At 46.0% G+C, this 14,698-nt stretch overlaps 1 protein-coding gene across 2 annotated transcripts in view; it reads left to right on the top strand.

Moving 5' to 3' along the window:
• Positions 1-13,993, top strand: part of cntn1b (contactin 1b) — a 19,526-nt gene extending 5,533 nt beyond the window's left edge. For both annotated transcript variants that reach the window (XM_030342223.1, XM_030342224.1), the window contains exons 5-24: positions 244-425; positions 886-981; positions 1,258-1,470; positions 2,154-2,253; positions 2,643-2,827; positions 3,346-3,470; positions 3,898-4,015; positions 4,413-4,563; positions 5,701-5,828; positions 6,630-6,802; positions 7,287-7,413; positions 7,704-7,871; positions 8,345-8,494; positions 8,951-9,021; positions 9,650-9,902; positions 10,356-10,477; positions 11,157-11,346; positions 11,771-11,892; positions 12,231-12,387; positions 12,802-13,993. In XM_030342223.1, the coding sequence (XP_030198083.1) occupies positions 244-425; positions 886-981; positions 1,258-1,470; positions 2,154-2,253; positions 2,643-2,827; positions 3,346-3,470; positions 3,898-4,015; positions 4,413-4,563; positions 5,701-5,828; positions 6,630-6,802; positions 7,287-7,413; positions 7,704-7,871; positions 8,345-8,494; positions 8,951-9,021; positions 9,650-9,902; positions 10,356-10,477; positions 11,157-11,346; positions 11,771-11,892; positions 12,231-12,387; positions 12,802-12,884 (2,914 nt within the window). In that variant the 3' untranslated portion in view covers positions 12,885-13,993. The remainder of the gene's footprint in view (positions 1-243; positions 426-885; positions 982-1,257; positions 1,471-2,153; positions 2,254-2,642; positions 2,828-3,345; positions 3,471-3,897; positions 4,016-4,412; positions 4,564-5,700; positions 5,829-6,629; positions 6,803-7,286; positions 7,414-7,703; positions 7,872-8,344; positions 8,495-8,950; positions 9,022-9,649; positions 9,903-10,355; positions 10,478-11,156; positions 11,347-11,770; positions 11,893-12,230; positions 12,388-12,801) is intronic.
• Positions 13,994-14,698: the final 705 nt, after the last annotated feature.

The raw sequence follows: 14,698 nt of genomic DNA on the forward strand, positions 1-14,698 counted from the left end.
CCGGCCTGCTAGAGTTAGCAATAATAGCTATGGTTAGCATTGCTATCTTAAGTAAGCAACGCTAAAGTTAGCCATGCAGTCCCTCGTTAAAGTACGCGCCATTTTGACGCTCCGCCAACCTTCAAACGCATCGACTTTGGAAACCGTTTATTAAAAGCTATTTTTTACGTTTACGAAAATGCTTCCACGATTTAAATCGGAATTACCTCTGTCTGATCCGTTGCTATATTCCCCCTCGACCAGGTGGAGGCGTGACAACTGGGAGATTAAGCTGATGGAGCAGCCGGACGAGCACTACAGCTTGGTGGGGGGCAACCTGGTCATCACCAACCCCCGGCAGAAGAAGCACGCCGGCAACTACATCTGCGTGGCCAAGAACATCTACGGCACGGTCATCAGCAAGGAGGCCAAGGTCAAGTTCGGATGTGAGTGCTGCTAACTCTTTAGCCAACATTGCTAACTTTAGCTAGGTGCTGCAATGCTAACTGTAGCTAATAGTTTTACATTGCTAACTGTAGTAAGTGGGCTGCATTGCTAACTTAAGCCAAAATGTCTTATTTCTGCCAGGCACTGCATTGATAACTTTTCCTTGGGGCTGCATTGCTAATTGTTGCATTCTTTTTACATTTGCTTTTCATTGCTGACTATAGCTAGGGATTACTTTGCTAACTTTAGCATTGCTTACTTAAGCTAGCATTGCTAACTATAGCTTTTATTGCTAACTTTAGCAGGTCAAGGCAAACTAATGCCTACTTCTGTAGCCCTGTGGCTAATGATGTTACTGCTGCTACTCTACTGCAAAGTGCATTAGCAGATGAGTGATTTTTTCAAAATGTCCCATTGTCTCTTCATGATCTGTTTGTTTCTCCTCATCTCTCGCTCTAGTCATGGATGAGTTCCCACAGGAGGACAGAGAACCTGTCATTGCCAAGGAGGGTCAGGGGGCCGTCCTCCTGTGTGTCCCCCCTAAGTCGTGGCCAGGTATGACGTAGCAACCATATCGATATGAGGACTCAACACATCTGTCCCATAACTAAGTTCGGACTCCCAGTCTCAACGAAAAAGGGTTATGACGTGTGTTAGGGTCTGTGTGTGTGTGTGTGTGTGTGTGTGTCTTGCTGTCTGTCTGTGTGTGCGTGTGTGTGTCAATTAAAGACAGACAAACAGCAACTTACAAATTAGGCTCTCCCTTTAACATTTCAAACATTGTCCCTCTCTTCTTCTTCACTCTCCCCCCCCCCCCCCCCCCCCCCCCAGCCGAGGTCACGTACCGCTGGATCTTCAACGAGTTCCCGGTCTTCCTGCAGACGGACCGCCGACGCTTCGTGTCCCAGCGCACCGGGAACCTGTACATCTCCCGGGTGGAGGCGCAGGACGCCGGGAACTACTCCTGCTTCGTCTCCAGCCCCGTCATCGGCAAGAGCGTCTTCTCCAAGTTCATCCCCCTCATCCCCACGCCGTCCGACGAAGGTGAGGCGCGCTGAAGCCCAACCGCCACCGCCGGGTCGATGGATAGATCCCTCTATTGGTCTCTATTGATCGACCTGCCTCTATCGGTCTCTATCAATCTCTATAGATCTATCTGTCTCTATCGATCTATCGGTCTCTATCGGCCTCTATAGATCTATCTGTCTCTATCGGTCACGATCGATCTATCTGTCTCTATCCGTCTCAATCGATCTCTATAGATCTATCGGCCTCCGAAGATCTATCGGTCTCCATCGATCTCTATAGATCTATCGGTCTCTATTGATCTGTATCTTCGGTCTTACAAGACCTAGCCCGCTGACATATTGTGTGTTTATTATTTTTTCTCCCTTGTTTGTTCCTTCTTTCCTTCCTCCGATTCTTCCTTCCTCTGCAAACCTCCTTCCCCCCCTCTCTTCTGTCCTCCCTCCCTCCTTCTTTCCCTCCCTCCCTCATTCCCTTCCCCCTCCCACTTCTGTCCTCTCAACCTCCTTTCTCCCTCCCTACCTCCCTCCCTAACTTTCTCCATCCATCATTTCATCTATCCATCGCTCAATCCCACTATTTCTCCCTCCCTCCCACCATCCCTTCCTCCTTTTCTCCCTCTTTTCTTTCTTCCCTCCCTCCCTCCTTCGTTCCCTCCCCCTGACTCCCTTCCCTCTCTTCCCTCTCTGTGTCCCCTCCAGGGGAGGAGAGGAGGTACCCAGCAGACATCGCTGTGATGTTCCCAGACACCACTGCCATGCTGGCCTCCAACATCACCCTTGAGTGCTTCGCCCTCGGCAAGTAAGTCACGACCATCGATAGGAGTGCATCAGTACGAAAGATATTGCAGGTATCTCCATAGGCTACCGTAAGCCGATGCAAAGGCAGGCATCAAATCTTTCTCTCACACACACACACACACACACACACACACACATACACACACACACACACACACACACACACACACGCACACACACACACACACACACACACACACACACACACACACACACACACACACACACAAACGTTAGATCGTATTTTGTAATTTAAGTACCAGTAGTCAGGAACCGAATTGGAGACATAAACATACAATGTGTGTGTGTGTGTGTGTGTGTGTGTGTGTGTGTGTGTGTGTGTGTGTGTGTGTGTGTGTGTGTGTGTGTGTGTGTGTGCGCGCCTGTCAGCCCCGTCCCTGAGATCGTGTGGAGGAAGTACGACAGCACCGACCTGCCGGCCAACCACGAGATCAGCGCGTCGGGGGCGAGGCTGCACCTGTACAACATCCAGTACGAGGACGCCGGCGCCTACGACTGCGAGGCCATCAACACCAAGGGCAAGGACGTGCACAAAGCCTGGGTCTACGTGGAGTGTAGGTCCTGCCGCCGCCCTCCTGTTGCTAGACCCCGTCGGGAAGGACGTCATTGGGGGTCACTGAAGTTTGTGTGTGTGTGTGTGTGTGTGGGGGGGGGGCGTCAATGTATGTGTGTGTGTGTCTGTGGGTCAAATGATGTGTGTGTGTGTGTGGGTCAAATAATTTGTGTGTGTGTATGTGTGTGTGTGTGTGTGTGTGTGTGTGTGTGTGTGTGTGGGAGGGGGAGGTCAGTTAATGTTTGTGTGTATGTGTTTGGGTCAATTAATGGGTTTGTCTGTGGGTAGATCCAATTGTGTGTGTGTGTGTGTGTGTGTGTCCGTTGGTTGATGCATGTGTGTGTGTGTGTGTGTGTGTGTGTGTGTGTCCGTGGCAGATGCATGTGTGTGTGGCTCTGTTTGTTGGTCTGAATGTAGGGTACATACGGCTGATTTGATTGATACTGTATTATACATCCACACCCATTACAAAAAGTAAAATGTTTTTTTGTTTGTTTGTGTGTTTGTTTTGATGACCAGCTGCTCCAGAGTGGGCGGAGACCATCAACAACACGCAGGTGGACCTGGGCTCGGAGCATACCATGCGCTGCGTGGCGTCTGGGAAGCCCTTCCCCTTCATCCGCTGGTACAAAGATGGTTACATGGTGGGAAAGCTGCGCGCCTCCTTTATTTGTTGTGAATAGTGAGCCATGGCGCCATCTAGTGGTCGACACTAGTTTTTGACGTGATGTACCTGCTTCCTAAATTACTAAGTAATACCTCAATTACTCATTTATTTACTCAGCCATGCATTTCAGATTGATTAAATATACGAATATTAAAGCCTGTATATCTCGGTAAATAATTACATATTGTTTAGCATATTTTTTATATAGTCAATACTCGACTGACAAAAAACAGTTCAACACACAATCCACTGCTATTGTGATTAAATCCAAAGTAGGTATTTGATTTCTATATTTTATAATTATAAATTTCGTGAAATGTATTTATATATTTATAAATATTATATGTATGTCGAGATGATATTGCTACAATGAGAGATTATTTTGTTTCTTCTGTATTTCCTAGTTCGGGAAAGGAGAGCTAAAGTTTTCCAGCATAACGTTTGATGACTCAGGGATGTACCAGTGTCTCGCAGAAAACTACTACGGCATCAAGTACGCCAACGCAGAGCTACGCGTGATTGGTGAGTCGGCTCATCACAGTGCGCTCTGAATGGCTTCTTTAATATTAGTTATTAGTTATTGGTTATTTTGGTATTGTGTGTGTGTTTTAAATCATGATATGATAAGGTAAGATCGATCGTACTTTATTTATCCAAGATTGTAGATTTTGGTGTCAGAACAAAATAAATACATAATGGTAATAAGATTGGAATAAAAGAGATTCATATTTAAATTGTTGAGGATATTCTGTACCTTATATAGCCTAGATTCTACGTTATCAATAACTCAAGAAAGCATGAAAAGGTCCTCAAAAAATTCTCACTATCTTAAATGCAGTGGTTGTGGTGAAAAGAGCTATTTACACTTAATAAATGAGCGTTATTTTTTGTCCTCCCCTTCTCTTCCTTCCTCCGTCAGCCTGCGCTCCGACCTTCGAGCTGAACCCGGTGAAGAAGCAGCTTCTGGGAGCTCGGAACGGCCGGGTGGTGATCGAGTGTCGGCCCCGCGCGGCCCCCCGACCGCGGTTCACCTGGACCAAGGGCAAGGAGCTGCTCTACAACAACTCACGGTACCGCCCACAGAACGCACACTAAACAGTACAACAACTCACGGTACCGCCCACAGAACGCACGTCACAACCCTCAGAACGCACACTAAACGGTACAACAACTCACAGAACGCACAGTAAACGGTACAACAACTCACAGAGCCCACACTAAACGGTACAACAACTCACAGTACCGCCCACAGAACGCACGGCACAACCCTCAGAACCCACACTAAACGGTACAACAACTCAGAGAACCCATACTAACTGTTGCAACAACTCACAGAGCCCACGCTAAACGGTACAACAACTCACGGTACCGCCCACAGAACGCACCTCACAACTCACAGAACCCACACTAAACGGTACAACAACTCACAGAGCCCACACTAAACGGTACAACAACTCACAGAGCCCACACTAAACGGTACAACAACTCACAGAGCCCACACTAAACGGTACAACAACTTAGAACCCACACTAAACGGTACAGCAACAGAACCGACATTAAACAGTGCAACCCATAGAACCCACATTAAACAGTACAACCCATAGAACCCACATTAAACAGTACAACCCATAGAACCGACATTAAACAGTACAACCCATAGAACCCACATTAAACAGTACAACCCATAAAACCCACATTAAACAGTACAACCCATAGAACCCACATTAAACAGTACAACCCATAGAACCCACATTAAACAGTACAACCCGTAGAACCCACATTAAACAGTACAACCCATAAAACCCACATTAAACAGTGAAACCCGTAGAACCCACATTAAACAGTACAACCCATACAACCCACATTAAACGGTACAACCCGTAGAACCCACCTTAAATGGTACAACCCACAGAGACAGAACCAACACTAAACGGTACAACCTATAGAACCCACATTAAACAGTACAACCCACAGAGACAGAACCCACATTAAACAGTACAACCCACAGAGTCCACATTAAACGGTACAACTGACGTGCATTAGTTTATAAGTGACTCTACATCACTTTGAATAAAAGGGACTCCTAAACGTCTTCATCTGAATGACATACATTGTAGTTCAAGGCCTTACTGGTCAAAATGGTCTGGTGCGTTCAGGCAGATGCATTGTGGGATACGTGGTCAAGGTGTATTTATGTGTTCCCGCAGCATCTCGCTGATGTATGACGGCAGTCTGGAGATCCTGAACGCCACGAAGAACGATGAGGGTGTGTACACCTGCCTGGCAGAGAACGACCGGGGGAAGGCCAACAGCTCCGGCACGCTCACCATCACAGGTGGGTGCGGTGTGTGTGTGTGTGTGTGCGTGTGTGCGTGAATTAATATGTGTGGATAGATGAGTGTGTGTGCGTGTGTTAAATAATGTGTCTGGGTAGAAGCCTGTGTGTGTGTGTGTGTGTGTGTGTGTGTGTGTGTGTGTGTGTGTGTGTGTGTGTGTGTGTGTGTGTGTGTGTTAATTAATGTGTCAGGGTAGATTTCTGTGTGTGTGTGTGTGTGTGTGTGTGTGTGTGTGTGTGTGTGTGTTAATCAATGTGTCAGGATAGATTTCTGAGTGTGTGCGTGTGTGTCTGGGTCCCCCCCTCTCTCCCTGTGTCCATGAATCTGTGTGGGTAGATGCGTGTGTGTGTTTTTGTCAATTAATATGTGTGGGTAAATACGTGCATGTGTGTGTATCAATTAATGTGTGTGGGTAGATACGTGCGTGTGTGTGTGTGTGCGTGCGTGTCAATTAATGTTTGTGCGTATTGGATGTCTGTCCGTTCATTGGTCTTAATATTCATGTAATGACATCATCATCAGCATCAGCAAGCAAAACAATCCTGATATGCTATACCTGTTAAAGGTACCAGAGAGACTGTTGATCTGATCTTAAATACATTGCACTTTCTAAAATGCTTTTTTCACTTTTGATTTTTTTTCTATAATTGTATTTTATTGTTTGACAGTGTTTCTATGCGAAGCACTTTGATTCTGCCTCGTGTATAAAAAGTGCTTTATAAATAAAGTTGCCTTGCCTTGCCTGTGTGTGTGGCCATGACGCTCTGGCCCTATCTCTGTCGCCCTCTGTCTCCCCCTAGAGGCCACGGAGCTCACTGTCCTCCCCGAGGACACCATGGCCAAGGTGGGGGAGGAGGTGATCCTGGACTGCGGCGCGACCTACGACCCCATGCTGGACATCGCCTTCGTCTGGGCCGTGGACTACCGCCTCATCGACTTTGAGGCCGAGTGGCAGCACTACGAGAGAGTCGTGGTACTGATGAGGAGGAGGAGGAGGAGGAGGAGGAGGAGGAGGAGGAGGAGGAGGAGGAGGAGGAGGAGGAGGAGGAGGATGATTATGAGGATGATGATGAGGATGATGATGATGATGCTGAGGAGGATGATGATGATGAGGAGGATGAAGATGATGAGGAGGGTGTATGGGGTTTAGATCGATGAGTACGAGTGTGGAAATATCCTTGAAAAGGATAAGGATTCATGTCATAAATAATAATTATAATTTCCGAGAATGAAATTGCATATAGAACAAGTAAAATACATTTTTCATATTGTACTCATAATTACTTTTAATATTTATTTGAGACATTATTTATTTTTTCAATTATGATATTTTATTTAAACATGGCCTAAATCCCCTGGTGCAGACCGAAAAATGTCGGATTGCTGAAAATTGTTTCTCTCTCTCTCTCTCTCTCTCTCTCTCTCTCTCTCTCTCCCTCCCCCCCCCCTGCCCCCAGGATGAGGACGAGGGCAACGGTTACCTGAGGATCTTGAACGTCCAGGTGTGGCACGAGGGCCGCTACACGTGCACGGCTCAGACGGTGGTGGACAACGCCACCGCGTATGCCGACCTCAAGATCGTAGGTCAGTCCCGCCCCCGCCTAGCCCACCAATCACCAGAGGGAGCTGTGCTTGTAGCCAATTAGATTGGGTTGGATTGGACTAGACTAGACGATGCCAGACTAGATTTAAGATTAGATCAGACAAGATAAGCTTGATTAGAGTAGATCAAAGTATTTAAGTTAGTACTTTATTCATGCCAGAGGGGAAAAATGTAAACAGTTTTTTCTTTTATAATGCAAATAATAATGCAAAAGTGTTAATTATTTTTCTAATCATCTACCTTTCATCCCCTTCCGCCACCCGTTCCCCAGGCGTCCCCGGGCCTCCCGGTGTCCTGCGTGTAGAGGAGATCAGAGACTCCTCCATCAAGCTGGCGTGGAGCAAAGGAGGCGACCACAACAGCCCCATCCTCTACTACACCATCCAGACCAGACACTTCTGGGCTCTGAACGAGGACGACTGGAGAGTCGCCACCACCTGTGAGTACTGAATGCTGCCACTAAGGGGCGACATTGTTTCAGAAAATTATTTTAAGCGCGCTAAAGTGTCCCTTTATCAGTTAAATATGGGGATGAACTCCCCAAAAAACTTTTTTCAAGGGGGAGGTTTGAGTAGAGGACCTTTTGTTATTTGTATTTAACTGTTCTTTCTGATCGGACGTCTTCTGAATTGGTAACCATTTCTTACAAAGCTTTTTAAAACCTATCGTTTTGTACAGAGGTTTCAAGCAGTTATTTTAGATATTTCGACAGGAGATTTTATATTTTTCTTGAATTAAATAAATGTAGATATCACTTGAAATTTAAAATACATATTGACCCATCCTCTAAAGTACACATTTGTCTTTAAAAATTAATTTCAAAATTGAAAAAAATCACGTTTTGTTGAACCCAACCAACCCCAGCCTGCGTTGCTGCTCGTAGCTAACCCTATGACGTTCTCCATGTCAAAGCTCCGGCGTTCCTGGACGGTAACGCGGAGATGGCCGACGTCACGGACCTGTTCCCCTGGATGGAGTACCAGTTCAGGGTCATCGCCACCAACCAGTACGGCGCCGGCGAAGCCAGCATCCCCTCCATCAAAATCAAGACCTGGGACGCCTGTAAGAGACGCGAGAAACGCTCCGAGGCAGATGAGGGGGGGGCGAGGCTGATCTAGGGGTAGCCCAGTTAGGGGGTTTAACTCCCACTCAAAAGGTGGTGGGTTTGAACCCCGTAAAATCACAATTTAGGATAAGGGATATTTTTTTCTGTTTCAGAATACACTGATTCAAAAATAAGTTTGCCTAAACCTTTCATTTGCTAGAAACGGTCAATTCCCTTTTGTGTTCCTGGGTATTTCTTTTTTTTCGTAATTCATCGTAAAACAACGATACCTTCCTCCCCTGGCTGCTCATTAATTATACGTATCTAAAAAGCTACAAAATGGCAATAGTCAAGATAGTGAGGGAAAACTTTAGGGGGCTTTTATTATTTTATGCTTCTATGTTGGGTATGTGAACACTAATATAATCCTGCTATGTTTTGATACACATCTTTTCATTTTTTTTTTCTTTCAGCTCCTGTGGTTTCTCCAACTGACGTGGCCGGTTATGGAGGAAGAGATGGAGAGATCTTCATCACGTGGAAAGTAAGTCCTACTATGGCTCTATTTACCCCTAATTTAATATTATAGTGTAGGATGGTGGATAGTCTAGTGGCCAGATAGTTTGACTCGCTGCTGAAATGTACTGAGTTTATTTACCATTTCCTTAAGGCTTAACTGCAGGCTTTTCTTGAGGAAGAACCTCTAAACCTAGTGTGGGACAAAAATATTATGAAATCACTATCGATAAGTATTTGTCCAGGTTATCTTAAGCTACGAGCTAATTCAAATGTCACACATTGCGACATTAATCCTGGTATCCCAAATAGGGGAGGGACAAATATTAATACGGCGATATATCTTTGCACAGGATATCGATGCACAGGTGCCAAATATTGACGGGTAACTGAAAAACTCAGTTTGGATCTTAAATAAAGACAGAAATCCATCTCTTAACCTTTTCACTGCCATTCTGCATTCATAGTCATACATACGTATATTGTCTAACAATATATGTATTAGCTCAGAAAGGCTGTATCGAGAGATATTAGCGGTATTGTGGGCCATGTATCGCAAACCATATCGTATCGTGAGTTAACCTGTGATGCCCACCCCTAATCCCAAAGACCTCAAAGCTAGGCTAACTCAATCACAACAACCTGGCCTCCCACAGCCCGTCGAACCCTGGTACTTCTCGGGCAAGAAGTTTGGCTACATCGTGGCCTTCAAGCCCCACGACGCGTACGACTGGTGGTACGAGACCATCTCGGACCCCGAGACCCGGCGCTACGTGCACCGGGACCCCTACTTCGTGCCCACCGAGGAGGACTTCCAGGTGCGGGAGTTCCAGGTGAAGATCAAGTCGTTCAACGTGAAGGGCGACGGGCCGTACAGCCCCACCACCGTCGTCTACTACCCGCGGGAAGGTGAGCCGTCCCGGGTCCGGTTGCGGTCTGGGTTTTGTCCCTCGGTTAAACTGTTAAAATGTAGTTTGAAAAAAAAGAAAAAAAAAAATGTAGTTTGAGTCAGCGCTTACGCAAAGTCTTGATTGTCACGCTGCTTTATAATGAATGAGCGTTGGATGAGAACAACATTTGTGTTGGTGTTCTGGGTGGTCGTATTTTTACATTTTACGTTTTGGATGTGCTTTGCTATGTCCGACGATCAAAGTTTTAAAAATTTGGAAGCTGACAATGTACTAAAATGAAGATATAGACTTTGCTTTCCCTCGACCGTCTGATCACATTTCTACCCCATCGACACAGAACCCTTTTCAGTTAAACACTGAAAAGCACAAGATCCATTGTTAGTCATGTCCACTAGATGACACTCTAGATCAGCCTGTTGAAAGTAGGTTTTCTCTCCCTCTCGGTCTCCAGTGCCCTCGGAGCAGCCCACAGACGTCTATGCCCGACCGGTGTCGTCTCACGAGGCCTCGGTGTGGTGGCTGCCCGTGGTCGACACCGGCACGGGCCTGCAGCAGTATATCGAAGGGTACCAGGTAATCAACCCCTCAGATGTTACTCTAATGTATGGATCCCCCACGAGTGAAAAATATTGCCTTTATTCAACTACAAGAGGCCTCGCTAAATACTGGGATGCAAAGACTGTTTCTGCTTTGTCTGTTTGTGAGATTTTGTTGGAATTGTGAATACATACAAGACATTTAATCAACAGTTGAATAATAATTATTAGTAGGTGTAAAATGTATGCCTCATGAAGTAGCGGAAAAGTTCCAAAGCACTTCCAGTGTCGGACACATTGTCGTATCCTTGGGCGATAGCCGCTTTGAAAAGCTGCTTCTCGAGCTGCTTCTCGGGTTGCTTCTGGAGCTGCTTCTGGAGCTGCTTATCAAGCTGCTTCTAAAGCTGCTTCTGGAGCTGCTTCTGGAGCTGCTTCTGGAGCTGCTTCTGGAGCTGCTTATCAAGCTGCTTCTAAAGCTGCTTCTCGAGCTGCTTCTCGAGCTGCTTCTCGAGCTCACTATGTATTTGATCAGTGGGTACCATCGGTGATTGAGGAGAACATCAGCAGAGGTAGGCAGCGAGGAACATTAACTACAACGACTATTGGATCATAGCTAATATCTGTAATGTTCGTCAATGACTTAACGAGAGCAACCCGTTTCGCTAAGGCTACCTCACAGAGCTATCACGATGATACCATGTCCATGTTGCGGCCAGGTGAAGTACTGGCGGAAGTACGACGACACGGAGCCCGGGGCAAACCGGATCTTCGTGCCGGCCACGGAGAACCAGACGCGCCTGGAGAACATGCTGCCGGACGCCCACTACCTCATCGAGGTGCGGGCCTACAACGGCGCCGGCTTCGGACCGCCCAGTGAGCACTGCGAGATGTTCACCAGGAGACCGCGTAAGACCACCTTCCATAAAACAAGTTATACAGGACTTTATAACATGACTCCATATCCATTCATTGTCATGTTTTAGATGACCATGAATGTGTTGAACTTCAACATGAGTTCAACATGTAAATGTGCCAGATTTAGCCATGCCGGCGAATTTTCATCTGTAGTCCCTGGCAGGTTGATAGCTTAAAATAAATCATTAAAAAACGACAGCAATACAACACATAAGCAAACAACAAAATAACAAAAGCACAGACAAGTGAAATTACACAAGCCCTGTTCCAGACCATAACAGGTTGGTGGTGTGTGAAGAACATAAAACAAGTAGCATACAGACACAGATAAAAGTGCATGAGATGTTTTCTTTTTCTGTTTAAAACGACTTGGTATAATGTGCCTGTAGTCATTGTTATCTCCTCTTGACTCCAGCACCACCAGACGCCCCCAGGATGTGGCGCTACGTCAGCTGGACGGGCCAGTGGCTGTACGTCTGGTGGGACCACATCGCCTACGACTGGTTCGGAGACATCTCCTTCCCCCTGTACTACAAGGTAGGCCCGGGAAGGGGTCGTACTGTCGTGAACATCCTTTACATTTAGGGCATAAAGCAGACGCTTTTATCAACACATTCCCACACGGACGGCAGAGTCAAACATGCAAGGCGACAGCCAGCTCGTCGGGAGCAGTGAGGTTTAGGTTTCTTGCTCTGGGACACCTCGACGGCAGCTACGAGGAGTCGGGGATTGAACTAGCGAACCTCTAGGCCGACCGTCTGTATCACCTCCCTGCGTCTTCTTTCTGGAGGAGCTTAGTTAAAGCCGCCTAGGTGGAGTGAAGCGTTGGCTTTCCCACTAAACTGAACAATATCTCCCAATGTCTCCGCGTCAAGGTCATGTTCCGGAAAACAGGCTACATCTATGGGAAGGTGTACATCACAGGCTGGCACTTCATGGACTTCCCCATGCCCCAGGTTGGGGACTATGAGCTCATGGTCCGGGGACGCTACGAGGGGGGTGACGGACCAGTCCGGAAGATCAGGATCAAGGGTAAGGCCCCCCTCCCCCCCCCCCCCAACTTTCCACTTTCACTGTTCGGTTTAATGGTCTCTGGTTGTTTTGGGGGGCGCTTTAAGGTGTGGGTATTATAAACATGTATTGTTATAGAAAATGAAGTTACTGTGTTTTATAGAGGGCGGGGTAGTCTAGTAATTCGGGGGTTTGACTCACAATTTCCCCCCGGGATTAATATTGTTTTGAATTGAAACTCATAATCTTTTATTATAGCGTTGTATCAATGTAAAGTGGGTCAATGTTCTCGTTTTGATCAAATCTTTTATTTTATAGAACAATAGATAGTTTTTATGTGTTTTTGAAATGGTGAGACAGCCACTAGTGGGGAAGAAGATCCCGATCGATGAGTCCCTGATTGTTTGCTTCTGCCTGTCCTTTTGTCTCGCTCAGGGGAGGGAACTATGACCACGCCTTCTCTAGGCCTGGCCTCCATGCTGGTCCTGGCGCTTTGCATTATGGGAGGCCTGATCTAGGCCGGTCCCTGGCACCCTGCCTGGAAAGGACTCTGAGAAAGGAAAGGAGGGAGTACAAGGATCCTAAAAGGAAAATCCAACTTTTAATTGATATAGAAGCTAAACTTCTCATCTCCAAACTACATCATGGCTACAAAAATATTGAACTGTATTGGATTATGTTCGCATACAAACGCTGACCCTTCCAAACGAGTTCTTTCTCGATCAGGTGCTGTTTGTTTTTAAATGTTTAAGAGCTCTCAACCTCTTTATTTGTCAGGAACAAAAACTCTGGACAAATAGTGACACATTTTTTTTCCAGTCAACTGTCTGGAAAGTTTTGTTGTGTTCTGCATTGTGTTGTCTGCCCAACTTTTGCCCAGTTATTAATACGATTATTTCCCTGATCTTTTGGCGGGCTGTGAACCACTGGCACCGTGACGTTCGGCCATTATCCTGTGATTCGATGTTTGGACCTGAGAATTAAAAGACGGCACTTATATATTGCAAGGCACGAAGGGAATCTGTAAAATAGACTGTATATAAATCTCTCAATACCACTTTAAATATTCATTTATGCACTTCATATTAACCAGCATCAAGCTTTTCAATGTCCATGACACTGAATACTATAGAATGCAAATTGATGTACTGTCTTCATAGTATTGCTATGATGTAGGGAGAACGTAGGAGTGTAATAAATATATAACAGCTGAATGTACCCTACTAGAATGGCTGCATTTTGGGGTATTCTTGACAGTAACGGTAAAGCTAAGCATTCTGGGTGATGGAGTTCATATCAGATATAGTTCCATGGCACTGAGCTTACTGACTATTGTTTGTGTAAATGTCTTTGAATTACTTTATTGAATGACACATCGTTCTGCCGTGTTCAACTTAGACCGCTTACACTACACCTACATGCACTGTGTTAAGAATGTTTAAGTCTTACCAGCCTGAAGCCATTGAAGAGCTTTCATAAAGATGCTCTTTATATTAGAAAAAAACGTCAATACTAAAATGGAGGCCAGGGTACAACCAAGTAATCACAAGTAATTGTGTTTAATTTTCTTCAGTCTGTACTTATCATGCTGCTTATCAATTAAATGCAATGCAATATAAACACTCAATCCGTTGTCTGAAATTGTTATGTATTATATGTTTTTCTGTCACCAAGTGGCAGTGTTTCCCTAAGACACAGTTGTCTAAGAGATTTTTATCTCTGCCTCTCTCACTTGCATTTCCTAAGCCCTTTGGACTCGTTTGATTGATCAAAGGTCAGAAAAAAAATGTTGTATTACATGCTATAGAAAAATGCAGCCAAGTAAATCACCATTCAACACCGGTCCTTAGATACAAAATGTCCACGACATACAGGTCCACGACATATGTCCAGGGTACGACAAAGGAGGGTTGGGGTGTTTTGACTACCAAGCTGAAAAGCTTCTAAGTGGTTCTAGGTGCTATGATCCTGCCTCGGCCACCAAAATGGCCAGTACCGGCCCTGCGCACACACACGCACACGCACACACACACACACACACACACACACACACACACACACACACACACACACACACACACACACACACACACAAACAGACAATATATAAATGTCCTTGGGGATTTAGCGATTTCAGCCAGCCAGCTTATTCCGAGTCATTGTTGGGACAACAATGGCCATGTCCCTCCCTCTCTTCTGGTCCCTTGGATGTACATATTCCTTTGTGGTGCCATCATTGGAACCTGGACACAATAGAAGAAGCGAGTTTGGGGGGGGGGGGGGGGGGGGGGGGGGGGGGGCGGGGGTTGGATGGAATTGGTTCGACGTTCTT

Source organism: Gadus morhua, chromosome 19, assembly GCF_902167405.1.
Source record: "Gadus morhua chromosome 19, gadMor3.0, whole genome shotgun sequence".
Taxonomy (NCBI): Eukaryota; Metazoa; Chordata; class Actinopteri; order Gadiformes; family Gadidae; genus Gadus; species Gadus morhua.